Below are 24435 nucleotides of genomic sequence, written 5' to 3'. Positions count from 1 at the left end.
CAGCTTAAATATCTTGAGTTCTTTTGGGCCTCTCCTTATGACGTGGGTTTTAAACCCTTTACTACCCTGGCCATTCAATTCTGGGTGTAGTTTGTTTCTCAGTATTTCTCTTAAAATGTAAGACCCAGAGTTAGTAACTGAACATATTTTACTTAATCTGCCAGCCTGAGAGGGAGAACAATAAAATACTAAACCATCAACTGCATGTGAGGCCAAGCTGTGTCATGAATTGACTGTCTGATATTGGATTAGTCACTTTGAGCCTCATTTTCCTCAACACTAACAAACTTCCTTCATACAGTAATTTAGATATGAATAAAAAGAGTCTGAAATATTTTTGCCTTAACGTGAAAAAAGTATATCAGCCTTCACGGTCAATATCAAATTCCTGCTAATGTTAACGTTAGTCAATTAATGTCAAAATCTAAGGGAAGATTCTAAGATCATTTCAGTGACATTGCAATTATTATTATCAACATTGCTGCTGGATGCCATCAAGTTGATTCTGACTCATTGCAAGTAGAACTGCCCCATAGGGTTTTCTTAGCTGTAATCTTTAGGGAAGCAGATTACCAGGTCTTTCTCCCGTGGAGCAGCTGGGTGGGTTTGAACCACAAGCCTTTCAGTAAGCAGCCGAGTGCTTAACCAGTATACCAAAAAAAACCCAGCAGGTAATAATATCTTTGCTGGAAAACTAAGATTCTTTTAGATATTGCAGTTAAGTGATTAGCTGGTTAACTGAAACTATAGCTACTTGTATGTGAGATCTCTATTCTTATCTGAGTATTTGTTATGAAGAATAATTGCCATCCATTTTGCTGATCTCCTGATGTAATAAAATTAATTACTTAATTTTAATTTTCCTAAGTCTGTTTTTAATAACCTCATCATTTTTATTTGGAAAAGTTTCTAGAATCTTCTTTGGAGTATTTAATTTGTATTCTCGCCTTACCTCTACCATTGAGAAGCTTTAGCTTCTGGGGCGAGTCCTTTACCCAGCTTGTACAGTTTCCTCTTTGTGAGGCTTGACCTTAAGTACTGCAGCAGCCTTTGTACTTTGTACTTTGCTCCTTTTCTCGCCTCCCTGATCTGTTTTCCATGCCACAGTCAGAAGGGTCATTTAAAAATGTAAATCCAAACAAGTCGTTCCCAACTTAACACGTTACAAATGTTCCCCCGTGCATTTAGAGTGAAATCCAGACTCCTACCTGTGGCCTGTAGGGGCCCAGGGCCTGGCCTCTGACCCTCTTCCTTTCCCACTACCTTGTAGCCACGTTGACTTCTCAGTTCTTCTGCCCTGCTTCACAGTTTGTAACTGTGTGTGTTTTGTTTTGTTTACCTGTGGCTTGTTTTCCCCTGTAGACTAGATGCTTGAGGAGGGCATGCGGTTTATTTTTCATTCACTGCTCTAAAGCCTGAGACCCAATAAAAGGTGTTACGCCTACAGTAGATGTTCAGATTTGTGTTGTTAGAATCCTACGGTTTCTAATACTTTCAGGTACTTGGGTTGCAGCTTTTCCTTTGTTTTGGTAGTGTTTTTAAAGCTCCCCTCTCTTGGAAATTCGTATTAAAATGCCTGTCTGCAAAGGAGCCCTGGTGGCACGAACAGTTAAATGCTTGGCTGCTAACCAAAAGGTTGTCAGTTCAAACTCACCCAGTGGCCCGTAGGAGAAAGACCTGGCAATCTGCTTCTGTGAAGATTTGAGCCAAGAAAACCATATAGGGCAGTTCTGCTCTGTCGCCTGGGGTTGCTATGAGTCAAAATCAATTCAACAGCACCTGCCAACAACTCCCTCCTCCAAAATAAAACAGAATAAAATGTAAATATAAATAAAATGCCTATCAGCTTACATTTTAAAGTATTAATTTTTTGGTAAGTCTCAAATTATGTTGACATATCAAGGCTTGTTAGTCCCAGATACGTCAGTTTCCGTTTCACCCATTTAGTTGATTCATTTCTACAGGAGTTTTAGAATGATCACAGAGTGTTCCCAGTGTGTTTGTTGATGTGACTCTGTAGCCCTGGCCTGTCTGTGCTATAAAATGTGATTGTAGACAGCAGTTTTAAATTTGTCGGTGTTACGTTTATTGCGTAGATATGCCAGAAATTTCCTCCTTTTCATAGTGTTGTTATTGAAAATTTAGCCTAATGCTGCTTCCATACTGCCCAGAAATAGGAAATTGTCCATTTTTTATGTTAAGTCATCAGAGTGCTATTTGGCCATTTTCCTGGTGGCTGAAAAGATCCCGAGCCTCTGCTTGGAGGAGCCATGTGGTGCCCTCTTACGATTGAGTCTTTTGTTTATCTCAGGAGAAGGGCTGCTGGAAGGGGTTCATCCTGTTCTCTGTTTTCAGATGTAAGCTTAGGATATTGACTCACTGTGGCCATTTTTCTCCCTCGTTTGTACGTGAGACATTTTACATGAGACCGGAGGGCTGAAGCTCTAGGGAGGTACTTGGCTCTGCTGCTGAAGCAGTTCCAGTGGCAGAACTATCCCTGGAACTGAGCGTATTTCATTTAAAGCTCCTCAAAGCTGAGTCAGTCTTGGCAGAACCCTGTAGAAACCATAGCATATAATTCATTTTTAAAGCCACCATATTATTAAATAAAAATTTGAGGATAAGGTATATTGCTTTAATGGTCTTAATAATACTGTTTGAAAAGGTCCTTTTAGCATCGTCATTACAGTGACTTTCTGATGTGGTTCAAGGACCTTGTTAGGAAGAAACCCTGATTCCTAAGGGGGTGCTTACAGGGAAAAGGCCTTGTAAGAGGCACTTGCAGCTCTTTCCTCGTCTGCAGCCTCCTTCTTGGATGCTTTGGGCAACACGGGAAGCGTTAAGCTAACTCAGCCAGGCTTAAGGCAGTCTGTTGTGGAAGGGGCGTCGGTTCAGGGAGCTAGGGAGGCCTGAGTGAAAATCTCTACCCTGGCCTTTACTAACTAACTGAACTTGATTAAGTTACTTAACCTTCCTGAGTCTCAGTGTTCTTATCTAAGTAAAAATAAGGGTTGTTGTCAGTCTTAAAAGAGATAATGTATGTGAGATTTTCTGGTTCTCAGTAAATTAATTTTCTTTCTTCCTCTACATTATTCTGAATATTGTCTGGGCGTGGTAGAAACCCTTGCACCACAAATCCTGAGGTACTTTACAACCTGTTAGTGTCTAACCAGAAATCTAGCAAGGGTTATTTCAGTCTTATCTGTAACCATCCCCTAAGAATGTAAACTTGAAGTTTATAATGAAGTTGACCAGTTCTTCCATTTCGTCTTTTTTCTTTTTGTTTTATTCTTTTTGATCTTAATTTGATCCTATCCTTTTTTTTTTTTTTTGTGGTGAAAATAGACACAACCAAACATACACCCATCCAATACAGTCCCTCCCTGTCTGATGAATTAAATAGAGGGTGGTGGGTGGCATTTGGGTGATCAGAAAACACTATCATGAAAAAAAAAAAAAAAACTTTAAAGTGATTACAATATTTTGAAAGCTTAATGATGCCAATTAAAATTATCCTGTTATTGATCTGTACTTCTTTTTATACCTGTCCCCAGGGAAGGAAAAATACGCCAGATGGTGCAGGCGATGGTGAAATTCCAAAATTTGATGGCGGTGGGTACGATAAGGACCTGGTGGACGCTCTTGAGAGAGACATTGTCTCCAGGAACCCTGGCATTCATTGGTTAGAGTCTTTTACATTATTAAATTAAAATAAAGATGAAAACAAGTTATAGGTTGGTTTGGCATGAATCTTCTCTTGCTATCCGCTAATCTCCTGATGGTGACTTCATCCATAATAAGAATGTGTGGAATCGACAGGACAGCTCTTCCGTTAAAATACAACCAAGGAAATTTAAAATGGTAGTTTGCTGTTGCCATAACCGACAGAGGTTGTTAATTGAATAACATATCTTAATTAATGACTTCAGTATGTTCCCCCTGGCCATTTTAGGCAGTAAGACTTAGAATAATGTTCTTAATATAAGAATAATTTAATTAAGTTTAAAAAAAATTGAGAATTAGTATTGACCATAAATCAAAGGTGTCTCTGAGTCAACATTATGAAACTTTGTTGTTCTTGCCAAGGGATGACATTGCTGATTTGGAAGAAGCTAAGAAGTTGCTGAGGGAAGCTGTCGTCCTTCCAATGTGGATGCCTGACTTTTTCAAAGGGATTAGAAGGCCTTGGAAGGTGAGAATTTATTAAAATCATATCGGTATAAGAATGCTGCTTGCGTGAGAGTGGATGGTTGCATTACTGTAATTTCTTTATGCATTTAACACAGGCTGTAAAGGTCCTTGGAGGTTTGTATGGCCATGAAAACCTGGATTTGGGTTTGTGGTTGAGGTGTGCAGCCTCTGCACGGCGGGAGAGATGGGCTTGGAGTTTGAAGCCATAGCCTTCATTGCAAGCCACTTCCTTCAGAGGTGCTGAGCCAGAGATTAGGTTTAAGAATTTTCTAGAGGTCTGTTTCTGTAACTGAAAATTTAACAAGCAAGGTAAACAGTACTACATAGTCTTATAGAAAAGTGTTTGATCAAATGAATACTTTTCTAAAAGTTGGTATTCTCGCTAGTCGTTAACTGTTTCCATCCCAGCTGGGTACAATTCTCAGACGTAATCAGAATGTTTCTTTCTCTCTAGCTTGGTTTCTGACTTAGAATTTAAAGCCCCCTCAGGCCTAGTTCCTTCTAAGTCCAGCATTTTCTTTCTAAGGTATTAGATGTTGGCTTCTGAAGCCCTTGCAGCAGCTCATAGCTGCCTGAAACATTTCTTGGTCTTAGCCGTGGCAGAGTTTTCCTTTACTTGGACTTCCACTAGTTGCCGCGAGTCGACTCCGACTCGTGCGACCCCGACTCGTGCGACCCCACGTGCGTCAGAGTAGAGCTGTTGTCCTTCTCAACGGCTGACTTTTCAGTAGGTCGCCAGGCCTTTCTTCTGAGGTGCCGCTGCGTGGACTCCAATCTCCAACCTTTTGCTGAGCAGTCAAGTACCACCCAGGGACACCTTACTTGGGCTAGTAGAGTGAAATAAAAGGACACTATTACTTACTTTTTTTTTTCTTACTCTGCCCTTCTGAGTTTGTGGGGAAGGTCTGTTTCCCTTCTCAACACTCCTTCGTTCATTAATGTGCCTAAAAGTGGAGAGAAGAAAGTGTATTTATATGAATAGCTTGGAATACCTGTGACATTTTGGTTGTCTCTTCCTACTTGAAACTTTTACAGACTGTGTTTGTTATAGATTTACCTTATTTTGGGAGCACATAACTATAAATCCCGCTTACTATGACTTTTAAAACAGTATTTAAAAGAGAAAATAAGATTTTAAAATAGGTATTTAAGGGAGTTAAAAAAAAAACCATATATAATATTATTAAATATTTATGTTGTACCTTAATTTTAATGAGACATGTTTATTATAATGACTGATGTTATAATTAAAAGGCATTCATTTGCTCTAATAAGATGTATATATTATAAAATAACACATAATATGATAGGTTAAGGAATAATCTAATTTGACCATGCTATTTTTTTTTTATTAAATTGTGTATTATTTATAAACCTAAAAATAAATGACTGGGTGCATAGCTGGTACCTTTAGTCGTTTAGAAAATTTAAAATTCAGTGTTTCTTGGACTTAGTTTCCTTTTTTTTTTTTAATATTGTGTTTTAGGTGAAAGAATGCTTAGCAAATTAGATTCCCATTTAACAATTTTTTTTATTGTGCTTTAGGTGAAGGTTTACAGAGCAAATTAGTTTCTCATTAAACAATTAATACACACATTGTTTTGTGGCATTGGTTGCCAACCCAGGACATATCAACACTCTCCCCTTCTTGACCTTGGGCTCCACATTTCCGTTTGTCCAGCTTTCCTTACTTGCCTGCCTTCTGGTCCTTGCCCCTGGGCTGGTGTGCCTGTTTAGTGTCGTATACATGGTTGAGCTATGTGTATTACTGTTTGTTTTATGGGCCTGTCTAATCTTGAAAGGTGAACCTTGAGAGTGACTTCAGTACTGAGTTAAAAGGGTGTCCAGGGGCCATACTTCCGGTGTTTCTCCAGTTTCCGTCAGACTAGTGAGTCTGGTCTTTTTTTGTGAGTTAGAATTTTGTTCTACATTTATCTCCAGCTCTGTCCAGGACCTGCTCTTGTGATCCCTGTCAGAGTAGCCAGTGGTGGTAGCCGGGCACCATCTAGCTGTCCTGGACTCAGCCTGGTGGAGGCTATGGTAGTTGTGGTCCATTAATCCTTTTGATCTAATCTTTCCCTTGTATTTTTGATTTTCTTCATTTTTACTTGCTCCCAACAGGGTGGGCCATTTAACGATTTTTAAGCAGCTTATTCCATGACATTGGTTACATTCTTCACACTGTGTTAAGATTCTCATTATTTTCATTCTTTTTGTTCTGTTGCCGTTACTCTAGCTTCCCTGCCCCTCCTTAGTGTCTCATCTTTGTTTTAGGGTAAACGTTAATCATTTGGTCTGATATAGTTGATTATTTAAGGGAGCACAGTATTCTGGGTGATACCTTTTGTTTTTTAAGCCAATCTATTATTTGGATGGAAGGTGACCACTAGGAGTGGTTTAAGTTCCAAGTTCAAAGGGTCTTGGGGGGATAGTCTTGGGTGTTCCTCTAGTCTCTATCAGTCCTGTAGTCCCTTGTTTTTAGGAATTTCAGTTTTGTTCTATATTTTTCTCCCTTTCTAACCAGGACCTTCTGTTGTGTCCCTGGTCAGTAGTGATAGCCGAGCACCGTCTAGGTCTTCTGGTCTCAGGCTAGATGAGGCCATGGTTAATGTGGGCTATTAGCCTGTGGACTAGTTTCTTCTTTGAGTTTTTGGTTTCTTTCATTCTCTTTTGTTCCAGATGAGTAGAGACCAATGGTTGTATCTTAGATAGCAGCTCTCAAGCTCTTAAGACCCTAGACACTACTCAGCAAACTAGGATCTAGAATATTATCTTAATGAACTATGTTATGCCAATGGACTGAGTTGTCCCACAGGACTATGATCCTAAGTCTTCAAACCCCATAAACCAAACCTGTGAGGTGTTTGGTAATATCTTGGAAGTATCCGTAACTGTGCCCCCATGTGGCTTATTATGTATGTGAATATATATGCAGTGCACGGAAACGTGTATGTACATATGCCTACAGATACATGTATACCTGCACACCCATATAGTCACATATACCTTCCTATACATATATATGCATACATGTCTACCTATGTAACCACACACATTTTTTTTTTTTTTTGGTTGTTATCGTTGTTGCAAAATTGTATGTTATAGCGTTTACCGTAATTGTCCCTTATTCTTGTATACTTCTTAGTGTCTTCATTCACCTTGGACAAAAGTTGTGCAGACTTCACCCATGTTGGGTATTGCCTTTCCCATCACCAAAAACTATCTACTATCTAGAAAGTGATTCTCCTTCATTCCCTCTCCTATCCCTGGCAACCATCAAAGAATGTTGATTCCTGTGTGTATATCTATTCTTGACTTTTTATAAAAGTGAGAACATACAATATCTGTCATTTTGTCATTGACTTATTTCACTCAGCGTAATGTCCTCCAAATTCATCCATGTTATGTTTCACAGACTTCTCATTATTCTTTATAGATGCGTGGCATTCTATTGTATGTATGTACCACAGTTTATCAGTTCATCCGTTGGTGGGCGCTCACGTTGTTTCTATCCGTTTGCTGTTGTGAATAATGCTGCAGTGAACATAGGAGTGCGTATGTCTATTCGTGTCATTGCTCTTACAGCTCCAGGATATATAACTAGGAGTGGGATTGCTGGATCATAAGGTATGTCTATTTCTACCTTTTTGAGGAAGTACCATATTGTTTTCCATAATGGGTGTAGGATTTTACAATCCCACCGGCAATGTACGAGTTCCAATCCCCCCTCAAGCACTCCAGCTTTTGTTCTTTTCTGTTTTTCGATCATTGCCATCTTTGTAGGGGTGAGATGGTATCTCATTGTAGTTTCGGTTTGCATCTCTCTGATGGCTAATGATTATGAGCATCTTTTCATGTATTTGTTGGCCGCCTGAATGTGCTCTTTGGTGAAGTGTCTGTTTATGCCCTTTGCCCATTATTTGATTGGATTGTTTGTCTTTTTGTTGTTATCAGAAATGTCATTGCCAAAGATTTTTTTTCCCAGTCTGTAGGTTCTCATTTTATTCTCTTCGTAATGTCTTGATGAGCATAAGTATTTGATTTTTAGGCATTATCTAATTTATCTTCTGTCATTCGTGCATTTTTAGTTTTGTTTGATAGACTATTTATGCAGAAAATTAGATCCCCAGGATTTGACCCTGTGTTATCTTCCAGGAACTTGATAGTTTTAGCTTTAATCTGTTTTAGGTCTTTGATCCATTTTGAGCTAGTTTTTGTGCATGATGCAAGGTATGGATCCTGATTCATTTTTCTGCATATGAATATCCAGTTTTACTAGCACCATTTGTTAAGGAGACTGTGTCTTCTGCATTGAATGGCCTTTGACCCTTTGTTGAAGATCAGCTGCCCACAGATGGATGGATTTACTTTTGGGCTCTCAATTCTCTTCCATTGGTCTATGTGTCTGCCATTGAGCCAGTACCAGGCTGTTTTGATTACTGTGGCTGTACAGTAAGTTTAGAAGTCAGGAAGTGAGAGGCCCGTTTTGTTCTTCAGTACTGCGTTAGCTGTTCGGACCCTTTTTAAGTTGGAGATTGGTTTTTCCATTTCATTAAAGACTGTCGTTGGAATTTGGATGGGGATTGCATATATCTATAGATCACTTTTTGGTAATATTGACATTTTCACAATGATAAGCCTTCCATTCCATGAGCATGGAATGTTTTTCCATTTATGTAGATCTCTTTTAGTTTCTTGCAGTAGTGTTTTATAGTTTTCCTTGTATAAATCTTTTTTGTCCCTGGTTAGGTTTATTCCTAGGTACTTCTTTCCTTTTAGGGCTATTGTTAGTTTCTTTTTTTCAAGTACCAGTTTTATCACCAATTCATGCATTTGAATTAAGCCAAGGGGAAAAATGCCTTGGGCAGCCGAGTAGTGACTTCTGTCCATGGCCTCCGGGGCTGTGAGGTCAGTAATGATTCCTTCTGAATTTGTAGGTCTTTCAGGGAAGTCCCAGCTTCTTTCATGTAAGGAGCCCTGGCGGTGCAGTAGTGATTAAGTGCTGGTCTGCTAACCGAAAGATCAGCGGTTTGAACCCACGAGCCACTCCTCAGGAGAAAGCGCTGGGAGTCTGCATCCGTAAAGACTTCATTCAGCCTTGAAACCCCGTTGGGCAGCTCTCGTCTGTCCTATAGGGCCACTGTGAGATGGAATCAGCTCGACAGCCGCCGTGGGTTTATTGGTTATTCAAGTTCCCAGCTTCTCTCATATGTCATCCTACACCTTTGGTTTAATCTGTGATAGGGCAACAGTTGAAGATTTTTTTAATTGTGCTTTTGGTGAAAATTTACAGCTCAAGTTAATTTCTCTTTCAAAAATCTATACACATATTGTTTTGTGACATTGGTTGCAATCCCCACAATGTGACAGCACTCTCCCCCTTTCCACCCTGGGTTCCCTGTGTCCGTTCCAGTTCCTGTCCCTTCCTGCCTTCTCATCTTTGCCTTTGGACAACTCATTTGGTTTCATAACACACATTCCTCACGTGGGTTATTGTTTGTTTTATAGGCCTGTCTAATCTTTGTCTGAAAAGTGGGCTTCGGGAGTGGTTTCGGTTCTGGGTTAGCAGAGTGTCTGGGAGCCATAGTCTCAGGGGTTCCTGCCATCTGTATCAGACCAGTAAGTCAGTCCAGTCTTTTTTCGTGAGTTTGAATTTTGTTTTCTTTTTTCCTTCGGATTGGTTAATTGTGCAGGAATATTAAGATCTGCTATTTCATTTACCTGGAATTACTGAAGTTGATAAAATTGAAGTAAAGAAAATTGACGTTTTATTATTTCCAGTCACCACACTGTAGCTTAGTTATGATCAAGCTGGTTTCCTTTCAACTTAACTGGCTTAGTACGGGCAGTCCCCAGGTTAGGAATGTCCAATTTACGGACAACTCATACTTCAGAATGGACTGCCATAAAGTCCGTGACAGGCAGTCCCATGGTTACCAACGTCTGACTTAAGGACAACTTGTACTTAAGAGCAGACTGCCGTAAAGCCTATTAAAGGCAGTCACAGGGTTAGGAATGTCTCTGACTTAGGACAACTTGTACTTAAGAACAGACTGCCTTAAAGCCTATTACAGGCAGTACCTGACTTAGGGACAACTCCTACTTAAGAACAGACTACCTTAAAGCCAAGTGCAGGCAGTCCCAGGGTTACCAATGTCTGGCCTAACGAACAACTCATAATTAAGAACGGACTGCCATAAAGCCTATTACAGGCAGTCACAGGGTTAGGAACATCTCCAACTTAAGGACAACTTGTACTTAAGAACTGACTGCCTTAAAGCCTGTATTACTTAATAACAGGCTGCCATAAAGCCTATTATATTTAAAATATGAATTAAATACAATAGTTCCTAACAAATGCATGCACTGCTTCGTGATGCTCATGAAAACATTGTGCAGTTTGAAGTGTTCCTTAAGTGTTTTATGTGCATAACCAAAAACAAACAAACAAACAAACAAACCCATTGCCATCAAGTTGATTTTGACTCATAGTGATCCTATAGGACAGAGTAGAACTGCCCCATAGTTTCCAGGGAGCGCAGGCGGATTCAAACTGCTGATCCTTTGGTTAGCAGCCTTTGGTTAGCAGCTGTAGCACCCTAAGGCTTAGCCACCACGCCACCAGGGTTTCCTTTATTTGCATTACAAAAAACCAAACCTGTTGCCCTCTAAGAATGGGAATTCCAGAACACTTAATTGTGCTCATGAGGAATCTTTACATAGATCAAGAGGCAGTTGTTGGGACAGAACCAGGGGATACTGATTGGTTTAAAGTCAGGAAAGGTGTGTGTCAGGGTTGTATTTTTTCACCATACCTATTCAATCTGTATGATGAGCAAATAATCGGAGAAGCTGGACTATATGAAGAAGAATGGGGCATCAGGATTGGAGGAAGACTTATTAACCATCTGCTTTATGCAGATGACAAAACCTTGCTTGCTGAAAGTGAAAAGGACTTGAAGCACTTACTAATGAAGATCAAAGACCACAGCCTTCAGTATGGATTACACCTCAACATAAAGAAAACAAAAATCCTTACAACTGGACCAGTGAGCAACATCATGATAAACGGAGGAAAGACTGAAGTTGCCAAGGATTTCATTTTACTTGGATCTACAGTCAGGAAATCAAAAGACACAATGCATTGGGTAAATCTGCTGCAAAGGACCTCTTCAAAGTGTTGAAGAGCAAAGATGTCACCCTGAAGACTAAGGTGCACCTGACCCAAGCCGTGGTATTTTCAATCGCATCATATGCATGTGAAAGCTGGACAATGAATAAGGAAGACCGAAGAAGAATTGATGCCTTTGAATTGTGGTGTTGGTGAAGAATATTGAATATACCATGGACTGCCAAAAGAAGAACCAAATCTGTCTTAGAAGAAGTACAACCAGAATGCTCCTTATAAGCAAGGATGGCAAGACTGTGTCTTACATACTTTGGACATGTTGTCAGGAGGGATCAGTCTCTGGAGAAGGACATCATGCTCGGCAAAGTACAGGGTCAGCGGAAAAGAGGAAGACCCTCAATGAGGTGGATTGACACAGTGGCTGCAGCAATGAGCTCAAGCATAACAACGATTGTAAGGATGGCTCAGGACTGGGCAGCGTTTAGTTCTGTTGTGCATAGATAGGGTCGCTATGAGTCGGAACCAACCCGATGGCACCTAACAACAACAACAGCAATGTTGCTGTCAAGTCAATTCCCACTCACAGCGACCCTCTAGGACAGAGTAGAACTGCCCCATAGGGTTTCCCAGGAGCGTCTGATGGATTCAAACTGCTAACCTTTTGGTTAGCAGCCGTAGCTCTTAACTACTACGCCACCAGGGTTTCCTTTATATGCATAGAAATGTAAAATACATACTGTATACTAAGATGAGCATTTGACTAACTGAAGCTAATTAAGAATCATATGTACCTGTTCCGACTTACCTACAATTCGACTTAAAGTCAGATTTAGGAACAGATCTCATTTGTAACCCAGGGACTGCCTGTAGAAGCAGCAGTGTATTCTGAAAGTCATTCCCAACTTTGAGCATGAAATATTCAAACTATGTCGTAGGGCTCATGAGGGAAGGTGCTTTTGTAGTCCCTGATGTAGATTTTAATGTAGGATTCATCTTCCATTTCTGTTGGGGTCGCTTGCCGGTAGAAAAAAAAAAACAAAACCAAACAACCTGTTGCTGTCAGATAGACTCTGAGTCATGGCACCTGAATGTGTTACAGAGTAGAACCAGACCCCATAGGTTTTCTGGGCTGTAATCTTTGTAGAATGGTGCCACTGGGAGGGTTCAAACCTTTAGGTTAGGAGTCAAGTGCAAGCCACAAGCGCCACTTGGGGCCCCAGCACAGGGCTTCCTGATTGGAAGATGCCTAGGCCCCTCCGAGAAGATGGCGCTCCCAGTGAGGCGTCACAGCCGACCCTGCTTTCACAGTGGGCACGGGGCTGGGTTCTGACCGGCCACGTGTGACTGTGATTGACGGCCGACATTTTCTGAACCTCGAAAAGTTCAATATACGTTGTTTACAGAAATGTTCTTTCTAAAAGGAAGTCTTTATATCTAGCTGGGCTTTTTTTGGATTTTTTATTTTTGTTTTGTTTGTTTTGCTTTTTCCCATGTCATTACTACAAAAATATGATCTGACTTGGTAAAAATATTTACTCTTTGCTGTGCTTTTGTAATATTTATTAGCAAACTGGATTAAGAAAAAAGTAGATATTTATTTGTAAAATTTTTTTCTGTGTGTGTATCAGTAGAACAAAATTCCGGAATATAAAACTTTTTTTATGGCTGTGTTTGATATTTTTTAAGAGTTTGTGAGACTAGAGATTATTTACTAAAATGAGACAGTACAGAGATTTTTTAAAATTTCAGAACTGGAATGAACCATTGAGACCATCCTACCAAAATTTCCACATTTGACAGCCAAGAAGACGGAGACCCAAATAGGTTGTGACAGCTATTGAAATTTTAGAAAATAAAAATTTGATGTATATCAGCTTTTTACGTTTGTGTGTGTCTTTCCCTTCTAGGTATACTTTCTCCTGCACAATGTGAGTCTCTTCCTTTATTAATCCATCAGATACTTATTTAGCCCCTGTTGTGTGTCAGATGGAGCAGTGGTTAAGAGCTGTGGCTGCCAACCAGAAGGTTGGCAGTTCAGATCCACCAGCTGCTCCTCGGAAACCCTATGGGGCAGTTCTACTCTGTCCTGTACAGCCACTGTGAGTTGGAATTGACTTGCTGGCAGCAGGTTTGATTTTGTTTTTGTGTATGTGTAAGGTAAGGAACCCTAGTGTGTTAAAGAAATAAAGTAAATTCGTGAAAGATTCAAATGGAAGGATAGGTTGAGGCCAGATTGTATTTGCCAGGAGTTCGATCTTCTCCAATAGGCATCATAGAGACCTCTTTCAGCAGGTAGATTACATGGTTAAACCTTTAACACACCAGGGTTCCTTACCTTGCACACAAAACAGACACTGCTGGAATGGGAGCTGTAGCCTGCCGTGATGGCCTTCAGTTATGCTCAAGATGTTGGTGAGCCATCGAAGAATTCTGTAGGGTCAAGTGAAGAATTTTGTTTTTTTTTTAAATGGGATAGATTTAAGTATGTTTATATACTGAGGGGAGCCCTGGTGGTGCAGTGGTTAAGAACTTGGCTGCTAACCAAAAGGTTGGCAGTTCGAATCCACCAGCTGCTCTTTGGAAATCCTGTCGGGGAGTTCTTCTCTGTCTTACAGGGTTGCTATAAGTTGGAATTGAGTTGATGGCAACGGGTTTGGGTTTGTTTTTTGTTTTTTTGGTATATACTGAGGAGAAAGAGATACAGGAAAGGGGATAATTGAAGGAGTAATATCACGAGGAAGTGAAATATATAAATACTGTCCTATCTCTATGAGCTGTGTCCATGTACAGATTGTGAAGTTGGAAATGAACTCCTATTGGAGAAGCCCACACTAATGATATTACAGGAACTGAAAGGGCACTGAAAAGGGGATGTTATAGAGAGAAATGGCAACTTTGCTATGCCTCTACCTGTAGTATCAGTTGTTTTCACAGTTTCGAGATTCTCAATCCTGTGTACAGTTAAAGGTTACCTACAAAGCAAACATTTTTGGAAAACTAGTGTTCCAAGCTCTGGCAAACCCTGGTTGTTCTGTGTATCAAAATTCTATATCTAGACAAAGACACAAGGGAAAGATTAGTCCGAAGGACTAATGGACCACAACTACCACAGCCTCCACCAGACAGAGTCCAGCACAACTAGATGGTACCTGGCTACCACCACTGACTGCTCTGACAGGGATCACAATAGAAGGTCCTGGACATAGATGGAGAAAAAGGTAGAATAAAATTCTAACTCACAAAGAAAGACCAGACTTACTGGTCTGACAGAGACTAGAGAAATCCCGAGAGTATGGCCCCTAGACACCCTTTTAACTCAGTAATGAAGTCATTCCTGAGCTTCACCCTTCAACCAAAGCTTAGACAGGCCTATAAAACAGTAACACACAAAGTTCAAACATGTATGCAAGACTAAATGGGCACACCAGCTGAAAAGCAAAGATGAGAAGGCAGGAAGGGACAGGAAAATTGAATGAATGGAAACATGGAACATGAGGTCGCAAAGGGGAGAGTGTTGACACATCAGGGGGTTGGCAACCAGTGTCACCAGAACAATTTGTGTGTTGTTTAATGAGAAACTTGTTTGCTCTGTAAACTTTCCCCTGAAGTACAATAATAAAAAAAAAAATTCTATATCTAGAAAAGAATTTGGATAGTTTGTGAATATGGAATTTGTTTTAGAATTTGACTTAGTTTTCAAAGAGTAAATCCCTGGAAGCTTATTAAACTAAGCGAGTGGGTCAGAATTCCTTTTAAGAAATGTAGTGTTAACTATGTATCTGAACTCCCATTAAAAATGCTAGAAGAGAATATTCTAAAACCCTCTGGTCTTTGAGATTTTAAGACTAGAGGATTAGTTTTCTTGAATAAGTTTTAATCCTCATTGATTTGTCTTTATAGCGTGCTTCTGTTTGTTTTCAGCAGTAAGAAGTAAGTAAAACTTAGTTTATAGTCTACATTTAGTGGCTCTCTTATCACCACCTCTATTTTATGCTATTGTTTTTTTTCCTATTTTACGCCTGGCGCTCTTTGGAAACTCTATGTGGCAGTTCTACTCTGTCCCATAGGGTCGCTATAAGTCAGGATCGACTCGACGGCAGTGGGTTTTTGGGTTTTCTACTTTTAATATTAACTGTCTATCACATTAACCTGTGATAAAATCCTAGCTAATTTGATTATGCTTGAGCTACCACTGGATTTCACTGTTATCTTATTAAATAATACCTGAATGTTTGATTTACTAACAGCTGTGTATTATGAATGCATTGTGGGAAATAGGTTTTGTCCCATGATGAGAGAAAGGAATGTATAATTCTGTTGTGTATGGAGAAAATGTCTTCTGTAGAGCAGTCACTCTCAGATGGTGCTCAAGATTATACATGTGTATCTTCTGCCAGGGTCAGAAAAATTGGGTAGGTTCTTTCTAAATGTATCTGAAGATTCCCTGTTGCTAGGGCCTTTGTTAGCCCATCTCTGATGTGGCTCTGATTTGAGACATTTCGTGAAATCACTTTGTTTTTCTACCTATAAAACGATACTCTTCCCAAACGCACCATGATTTTACTGTGACAATCGAGCTATCTTTTGATGGGAAAATTTTAGTTTTATTAACAGCTGATAATAGTCTATAATTACAGCATTTCAATCTCATAAATCACTTTATAACATCTTTTGAAATTTCAGGGTGTGCTGATGGTTGGACCACCGGGCACCGGTAAGACTATGCTGGCTAAAGCTGTTGCCACCGAGTGTGGCACAACATTCTTCAACGTTTCGTCTTCTACGCTGACATCTAAATATAGAGGCGAATCTGAGAAGTTAGTCCGTCTGTTGTTTGAGATGGTGAGTGTCGATATATTCAGATTTCAGAACATTGTTTGTATAGGCATATGATAACTCCCCAGAATGTAGGTCCATTCACCATTTTTTAAAGGGCAAATGATATTGTATTTTAATAGTTCCTGATGTGGTAAAGAGACATGGGGTGATGGGTTTTGTGGGGTAGTTGGTGTGTCTTCCTCTCTGAGGTAGAAGAAAACCCTTGACTTGTCCAATAAAGGTAGAAGAAGAGACTTTGGCTATGTGTGTGTTGCCTGATATTTCCAGAGCTCTAATGAGCTGGTTGGGAGCCCTGATGATGCAGTTTTAAGCACTCAGCTGCTAACTGAAAGGTTGGCGGTTTGAACCCACCCAGCTGCTTAGCAGGAGAAAAGACCTGACATCTGCTCCTGTAAAGCTTACAGCCAAGAAAACTCTATGGGGTGGTACTACCCTGTCACATGGGGTCACTATGAGTCGGAGTCGACTTGACGGCACCCAGCAACAACAAGTTGGTTGAGCAGAAGTATATTTTAGTATATATTTTAAAAATCAGTTTGAAATTAATCTGTCGTTACAGTTATTTCCTTTTTCATGAAGGATTTGCAGTAATTAAGAACGGATGTTTGAGGATAGAGGTTGATGATTTATCTTTACATTTTTTTTTCCAGTATGGAAATTTTTAAACACAAAAGTAGAGTAGTACAGTGAATTCCCATGTATTTGTCACCCAACTTCACCAACCATAGAACATATCTTTTATTTTCAGAAATTTCCTTTTTTTCTGATGTGAATGATTGATTTAACCTCTCAGTAACCAATGGTGGCCTTAAAGCAGTGAGATATTTCTATTCTCTTTTGCCATCATTTTTAAAGGTGAAAATGGCATTTTAAAAAATATTGAGAATGTTTTATGATCATTTAATGGTTTCTTTAAAATATCTTCACAAAGGCTAGATTTTACGCCCCCACCACAATCTTCATCGATGAGATAGATTCCATCTGCAGTCGAAGAGGAACCTCTGATGAACACGAGGCAAGCCGAAGAGTCAAGTCTGAGCTCCTCATTCAGATGGATGGTAACCGATACTTAATTACTGCCTCAAAACTGTTATATTTCCTTTCTGAATTTTGTGTAGACCCAGGTTTGGGAAATGCTAAATGAATGAACTGGAAGACAGACTGAATATATTTTTAATCAGTTTTTCATCCACCCATTTTCATTTGATCATGTAGTCAAAAAGCATTTATTGCGTATTTATTATGAATCATACACCGTTTCAGATTCTGACAGTACGAGAAAATGGACCATCATTGCCTCAAGGAGCTTACTGTTTAGGTTCTAGAGGTGCGGTCTAGGGCCCCAGGGGTCTCTGAGACCCTTTTAAAGGACCTATAAGGTCTGAACTATTTTCTTAGGAATACCAACATTGTCGTCTTTTTCGTTCCTATTTACTCACAAGTGTACAGTGGAGTTTTCCAGAGGCTTTGAGATGTATGTGATATTGTAACAGATAGAATGCAGAAGAGGATATGAGAATCCAGCTATTTTCTATTATGTCAGACATTAAAGAGATTTGCAAAAATGTGAAACAGTGCCACTCTTCTTAATATTTTTTGTTTTGTTTTGGAAAACAATTATTTTTCATTAAAATATGTTATTTATGTTAACAAGTAATGTTGTTGTTAGGTGCTGTCTAGTCAGTTCTGACTCATAGCGACTCCGTATACAACAGAATGAAACACTGTCAGGGCCTGCACCCTCATAATTATTGCTATTCTTGAGCCCATTGTTGCAGCCACTGTGTCAGTTCACCTCGTTGAGGGTCTTCCTCTTTTTCGTTGACCCTCTACTTTACCAAGCATGATGTCCTTCTCCAGGGATTGGTTCCTCCTGATAACACGTCCAGAGTGTGTGAAACAAAGTCTCGCCATCCTCGCTTCTAAGAAGCCTTCTGGCTGTACTTCTTCCAAGACAGTTTGTTTGTTCTTCTGGCAGTTCATGGTGTATTCAGGATTCTTCGCCAAACACCATAATTCAAAGGCATGAATTCTTTTTCAGTCTTTGTTATTCATTGTCCAGCTTTTACATGGGTATGAGCTGATTAGAAACACCATGGCTTGGTTCAGGTGCACCTTAGTCCTCAGAGTGACATCTTTGCTTTTTAACACTTTAAAGAGGTCTTTTGCAGCAGATTTGCCCGGTGTAATATGTCGTTTGATCTCTTGACTGCTACTTCCATGGGCATTGCTTGTGGATCCAAGTAAAATGAAATCTTTGACTACTTCTATATTTTATCCATTTGTTATTTTAATAATATTTTATTAGTAATGTGCTTATTATATTTATTTAAAAATGAATTAACATTTTAAAAATTTCTCAATTTTAGTTTCTAGTGGTATATATGGATAGATATACTCCACACAAACAAAAGCTCTTTGGAACACCTATTAATTTTTAAGAGTATAAAAGGGTCCTGAGACAAAAAGTTTGAGAACTACTGATTAGATGGGAAGCAGCCAACTGACGAGACAATTACAATAAATGATGATGAGTTCTGTGGTAGAAGTAGACTCTGATGCAGTGAGAACACGTTGGGAGAGAAAGGTGCCACCCAGACAAAGAAGAAAGGTATTGGGAGCCATTGAAGGCAGAGAGTGATGAGTTTGGAGCTGCTTTCTAGAGAGATTACCCTGGAAGTTGTGTGATAAACAGGACGCTGTGTGAGCAATCATCAGACAAGGTGAAATGTCTCAGAAAATGTCCAGAGTGTATTGTTTCAGAACAGCCACCATTAGCCAACAAACATGGATACTTGTTAAATACTTACCTTGGGTGTTGAACACAGTGCCAGGTGCTGTAAAATACATAAAGTAATGTACTATGAGTTAACAATTTTAACATTTGTTATATTTTGGTGTAAGGCTGTAGTGGAAAACACATTTGGTGTTAAAATTAAAAAAAAAAAATCACTGAGTACAGATTTAGTCAACTGAGTTTCATTGAGGGGCATTTGCTACTGTCACTAATTATTTAGACAGCTGATTCTTTTTGATAATGATTGAAGTAGGAGCACAGTGATAGTTTATTAAGAAAATACTGTATTGAGCTGGGTTGTTTTAAATCCACTACCTTGGTATGCCAGGCTAGAAACCATTATCAGTAAAGTTGGTGAGGTTTTGTTTGCTTGTTTGTTTGTATGGAAATGAATTGGCTTATAGTGCCTAAGCTGAAAAGCTATGCAATATGTTAAATCTGAGCAAAGTTTGCTCAGGTTTTTAAAAAATTTTTATTGTGATGAAATATATGTAAGAAACCTTTTCAACAATTTTTGTGTGTGGAATTCAGTGACATTAATTACAGTTACCATGTCGTGCCACCATCTGACTGTTTCCCAGTTTTTTCATCGCCCTGGACACAACTCTGTAGCCCCTAAGCAGTCCCCTCCATTTCCCCTCCCACAGCTTGTGAATCTTTTTTATTTTTATTTTTTTTACTCTATTTTCCTGGGTTTCTTTTATGTTACCTGAAGGGGTTTTTTTGTTTGTTTTAATGTAAAATTTTTAATTTTGAAAAAGTAGACCCTATGGACATAAATTTTGTTTGGTTATAAAAGGAAGTGATGTTTTCAGCACCGATGATTAGGGTCATTCTTCTATTTCTTTCTGTGTTTATTTTTTACAAGTCACTTAAAGGTTTGAAGGACAGAACTACTGTAGTATAACCAGGCTTTACAAATTACAGTTGCATTGCTAGTATATTAAATAAATGTGAACCCCCTTCTGTTTCCTCTTCTGAGAAAATCTAGTAAATTAGACTAAAAAACTAAAAAAGAAAACATTTTTGAAGAACTTCATGGCAGAAAAATAAAATAGGAAAGGAATAAAACAGAGCCTAATTTCCTATCCCTTTTCTTTTCAGAGGAAATACACATTGTTTCCTTACAGAAAAAAAGTTAGTTTTTCTTTACGGGATTAAAATCCTGAATAGATGACATGAATCCTTCTCCCTCTTTGTTCTTAAGTTATCTGTTGGGTGGTGTTTCTGGATCTGCCCCCCTACACACACGCTAAGCTCCTTGGTCCTGCATTATTTTCATCATTGCCTCCTACCCCAGAGCACTGTGGCTGACGCTTGGAAGTGTTAGTCGAATGTCAGCATACAGGACTATAGAGAAGTACAGAATACAGAAAAGTACTGTATCTTTCTTCTCTTTACTGTGTACAGGAGTTGGAGGAGCTTTAGAAAACGATGATCCTTCCAAAATGGTTATGGTATTGGCTGCTACGAATTTCCCATGGGACATCGATGAAGCTTTGCGTCGGCGATTAGAAAAAAGGATATACATACCTCTGCCAGCAGGTGCGACTCCTTCCTTTTACGCTATCCTGAGCTTCCTGTTACTTCCTGTTACCTTTTTCTGTTTCTCTAAATCTTTATTTCATTGTTGTTCTGTTTAAAGATATTTATAGCACCACAAAACCAATTTGTAGTGGATGGAAACACAGTATATTGAAGTTCTTAACATTTCAGAGTGATATTTATGTTAATAAATTTCGTAGGACATTTAAGTTTTTACCTTTAAACTTGAAGGGTCTTTATGAACCCTCATTTAAAGGATTACAAAAAAAGTTCTCTTAAAATGTTTTTCAAAATGTGTGGCTTTGGAAAATATAATTCCATCCTGTGGGTGAATATTGAAATTTTCATAAGGATTTTTTTAATATTATTTTTACAGTGATAAAATTTTTCTAAATGTTTGAGAAAAAGTCATTGAAAAAGTCATATGAAAGAAATGTAAAGAAAGTTTTAATCAAATATGAATTATCTAAAATAGAATGTAAGAAAAAAGATAACAGTGAAATGTACAGATTTTAAGTATACAAATTGGTGAGTTTTGACAAGCGTAGACACTTGTTTAATCAATACCCTAATCAACATGTGGGGCCCCGGTGGTGCAGTGGTCAAGAGCTCAGCTGCTAACCAGAAGGTTGGCAGTTCAGATCCACCCGCCACTCCTTGGAAACCCTGAGAAGCAGTTCTACTCTGTCTTATAATATCGCTATGAGTTGGAATCGACTTGATGGCAAATTAATCAAGACGTAGGACATTTCTATCACTGCAGAAAGTTTCCATGTATTCCACTATCAGTTAACCCAAAGCTCCAGCAGGCATTCATTTTCCTAATTTTTATCACCACAAATTAGTTTTGCCTGTTGCTAAACTTCATATAAATGGAATTATGGCAGTATGTGCTCTTCCATACTTGGCTGTTTTGAGATTCATCCATGTGGTTACATGTATCAGTAGTTTATTTGTATGACAGTACCATAATTTGTTTATGTATTCCCTTGTTCATGGACATTCGAGTTGTTTCTAGTTTTTGGTTGTTATGAATAAAGCTGTAAACATTCTTGTACAAATCTTTTATGGACAAATGCTTTTAACTCTTTTGGGTAAAATAGTTAAGAGTGGGTTATAGAGCATAACTTTATAAGAAAGACCCAAACTGTTTTTTAAAGTGGTCGTACCATCTTATACTACCACCATTAATGAATGAGAATTCCAGAACTGCCACATCCTTATCAATATTTGGTTATTGTCAATGCTTTAATTTTAGTCATTCTAGTAAATGTGAAATGCTATCTCATGGTTTTAACTTGCATTTCTCTGATAGTAATGATGTCGAACACCTTTATCATGTGCTTATTGGTCATTGGTATATCCTCCGTGCAGCGTCTTTTCCAGTCTTTTTCCCATTTTTTAATTGGGTTAAAAACCAAACCCAGTGCTGTCGAGTCTATCCCGACTCATCATGACCCTATAGGACAGAGTAGAACTGCCCCATAGAGTTTCCATGGAGCGCCTGGCGGATTTGAACTGCCGACCCTTTGGTTAGTAGCCATAGCACTTAACCACTACACCACCAGGGTCTCCTTAATTGGGTTATTTGTTGTTTCATTAATGCTTTGTATAAGTTCTTTATTAGATACATACATTGCGAGTCTTTTCTCACAGTTTGTGGTTTGCTTTTTAGTTTTCTTTATAGTGTCTTTTGATGAACTTCACTCAACATAATGTTTTGAGATTCATCCATGTGGTTTTTCTTTAATGGATAGTCCTTTTTGTATCTTAAGATAAAAAAAAAAAAAATTTTTTTTTTTAAAGATATCTTTGCTTTATTCAAGGATGCAAAGATTTTCTCCTGTATTTTCTTTTAGAAACTGTATTTAGATATATGATCCATCTCAAATTAATTTTGTGTGTGTGTGTCAGGTAGGGATCGAGTTCCACGTTATTCCGTATGTATATCTAAGTGTGTTAGCATCACTTGTTGAAAATCCTTCTTTTTCCATTGAATTACTTTGGCATCTTTGTTGAAAATTATTTTTCTGTATATGCGTAGATACGTTTCTGAACTCTGTTCTGTTCCATTGATCTGTGTATTTTTAAAATAGATATAGGACTATCAGCTTTTTTCTTGAGTAAGTTTTAGTAACTTGTGTCTTTCAAAGACTTTGTCTATTTCCTCTAACTTGTCAAATTTATTAAGATAAGCCTATTTATAACATTTCCTTTGTTTAATCAGAGAAACAGAATTACTAAGACATCTATGTATGTATATATGTGTGCATGTGTATACACATAAACGTACACACATACATACATATTACATGTATGTTATACACTTTTATACTATGTAAGGATTTGACCTAATATAAATATGGAAGCTGGCTGACTGTTGCTTTCATGTCTGGCTCTGGAGCTTGAAGTCAGTAGAGAGGGCAGTCGGGAAGAGATGAACATGCAGTGGGAGAAGCAAGAACTGGAACCTGCAGAAATGAGATGGAAGGCATGAGGATGAACTAGAACCCACATTGGGCTCCCATTACCTCTAAGACTCCCAGCAGAAGAAGCTGGTGCCATTGGTCACAGTGCTAAATACACATCTGGCTAAAAAGGTGAGCCAGTGGGTAAATGACAATATACACCGGCCACAGTTGCAGCTCATACTCGGTACCAGCTTTCTCATCTGACTCACTTCTGCCTTTCTCACACATAATTTCTCGTGAGGGCCACACTAATCCAGAATTATGCAATAAAGAGAATTCTGGGGAACAAAATTCTGGCTTAGCTAAATTGACATGAAACTAATCCGGTCCCCCTCTAAAAAAAACCTAAACCCAGTGCTGAGTCGATTCCGACTCATAGCGACCCTATAGGACAGGGTCGAAATGCCCCATAGGGTTTCCAAGGCTGTAAATCTTTATGGAAGCAGACTGCCACATCTTTCTCCCGCAGGGCGACTGGTGAATTCAAACCTCAACCTTTCGGTTAGCACCCAAGCGCTTAACCACTTTCTCATCACCTTAATTTCCTTTTGTTGCCTGTAGTATCTGTAATGATGGCTCATTTTTCATCCTGCTGTTGGTAATTTATATTTTATCTCTGTTATTCGTGATCAGTCTTGTAAGAGTTTTATTAATGTTAATGATCTTTAAAAAAATCAACTTTTTCTAATTGTCTTTCATAATTCATTGATTTATTTTTATTCTTGCTTATACTTTGAATTTAATTTTATCTTTTTCTGAAGTTAGAAAGTTGGATTGTTGATTTTAGATCTCTTATTTTTTAATGTAAGTATTTAAAGCTATAAATTTCACTTTGAGCATTGCTTTGGTTTCATACTGCAGATTTTAATATGTCCTTTTTTATGTTTTAATTTGAAATATTTTCTAATTTTCTTTGTTATTTCTATGGTCCTTGGGTTACTTGGAAGTATGTGGTTTAGTAGCCAAATACTTGGGGATTTCCTAGATATCTTTTGTTGTTGATTTCTTTTTAAAATTTGTCATAGTCAAGGGCATATTCTGTAGGGTTTTAATTTGAATTTTAATGAATTTATCTTGGTGAATGTTACAGTTGCAATTTAATAGCATTTTATTTTTTATTTGTTGGGTTTATGGCTCTATAAATATCAATAGATAAAGTTGGTATGATGGTATTGTTCAAATTTTCTAGATTTTTACTGGATTTTTAATCTAGTGTTACTATCGTTACAGAGAGTGTTTTGTTAAAATCTTCACATGTGATTGTGAATTTATTTCTCCCTTTAAATCTTCCAATTTTTGCTAAATACATTTTTGAAGTTCTGTTATTAGCTACATAAACACATAAGTGTTATATCTTCTTAAATTGATTTTTCTATCACTGTGCAGTGTTCCTCTTTATCTCTGGTAATACCCTTTGACTTGATATCTACTTTGGTGCTGCTGTATCTGCACCATTTTTAGTA

The 24435-nt window shown here is 38.4% G+C and overlaps 1 protein-coding gene across 10 annotated transcripts in view; it reads left to right on the top strand.

Moving 5' to 3' along the window:
• Positions 1-24435, top strand: part of KATNAL1 (katanin catalytic subunit A1 like 1) — a 306368-nt gene that overhangs the window by 231903 nt on the left and 50030 nt on the right. For all 10 annotated transcript variants that reach the window (XR_007515202.1, XM_049867866.1, XM_049867864.1 and 7 more), the window contains 5 exons: positions 3555-3682; positions 4087-4192; positions 16004-16162; positions 17091-17217; positions 20367-20501. Coding sequence is in view for 9 of the 10 variants with exons in the window: in XM_049867866.1 (XP_049723823.1) it covers positions 3555-3682; positions 4087-4192; positions 16004-16162; positions 17091-17217; positions 20367-20501 (655 nt within the window). In the remaining variant the exon portion in view is untranslated. The remainder of the gene's footprint in view (positions 1-3554; positions 3683-4086; positions 4193-16003; positions 16163-17090; positions 17218-20366; positions 20502-24435) is intronic.

This window comes from Elephas maximus, chromosome 23 (assembly GCF_024166365.1).
Source record: "Elephas maximus indicus isolate mEleMax1 chromosome 23, mEleMax1 primary haplotype, whole genome shotgun sequence".
Taxonomy (NCBI): Eukaryota; Metazoa; Chordata; class Mammalia; order Proboscidea; family Elephantidae; genus Elephas; species Elephas maximus.
Note: the sequence above shows the minus strand (reverse complement) of the source record. Positions and strands in the feature narration are given on the sequence as shown.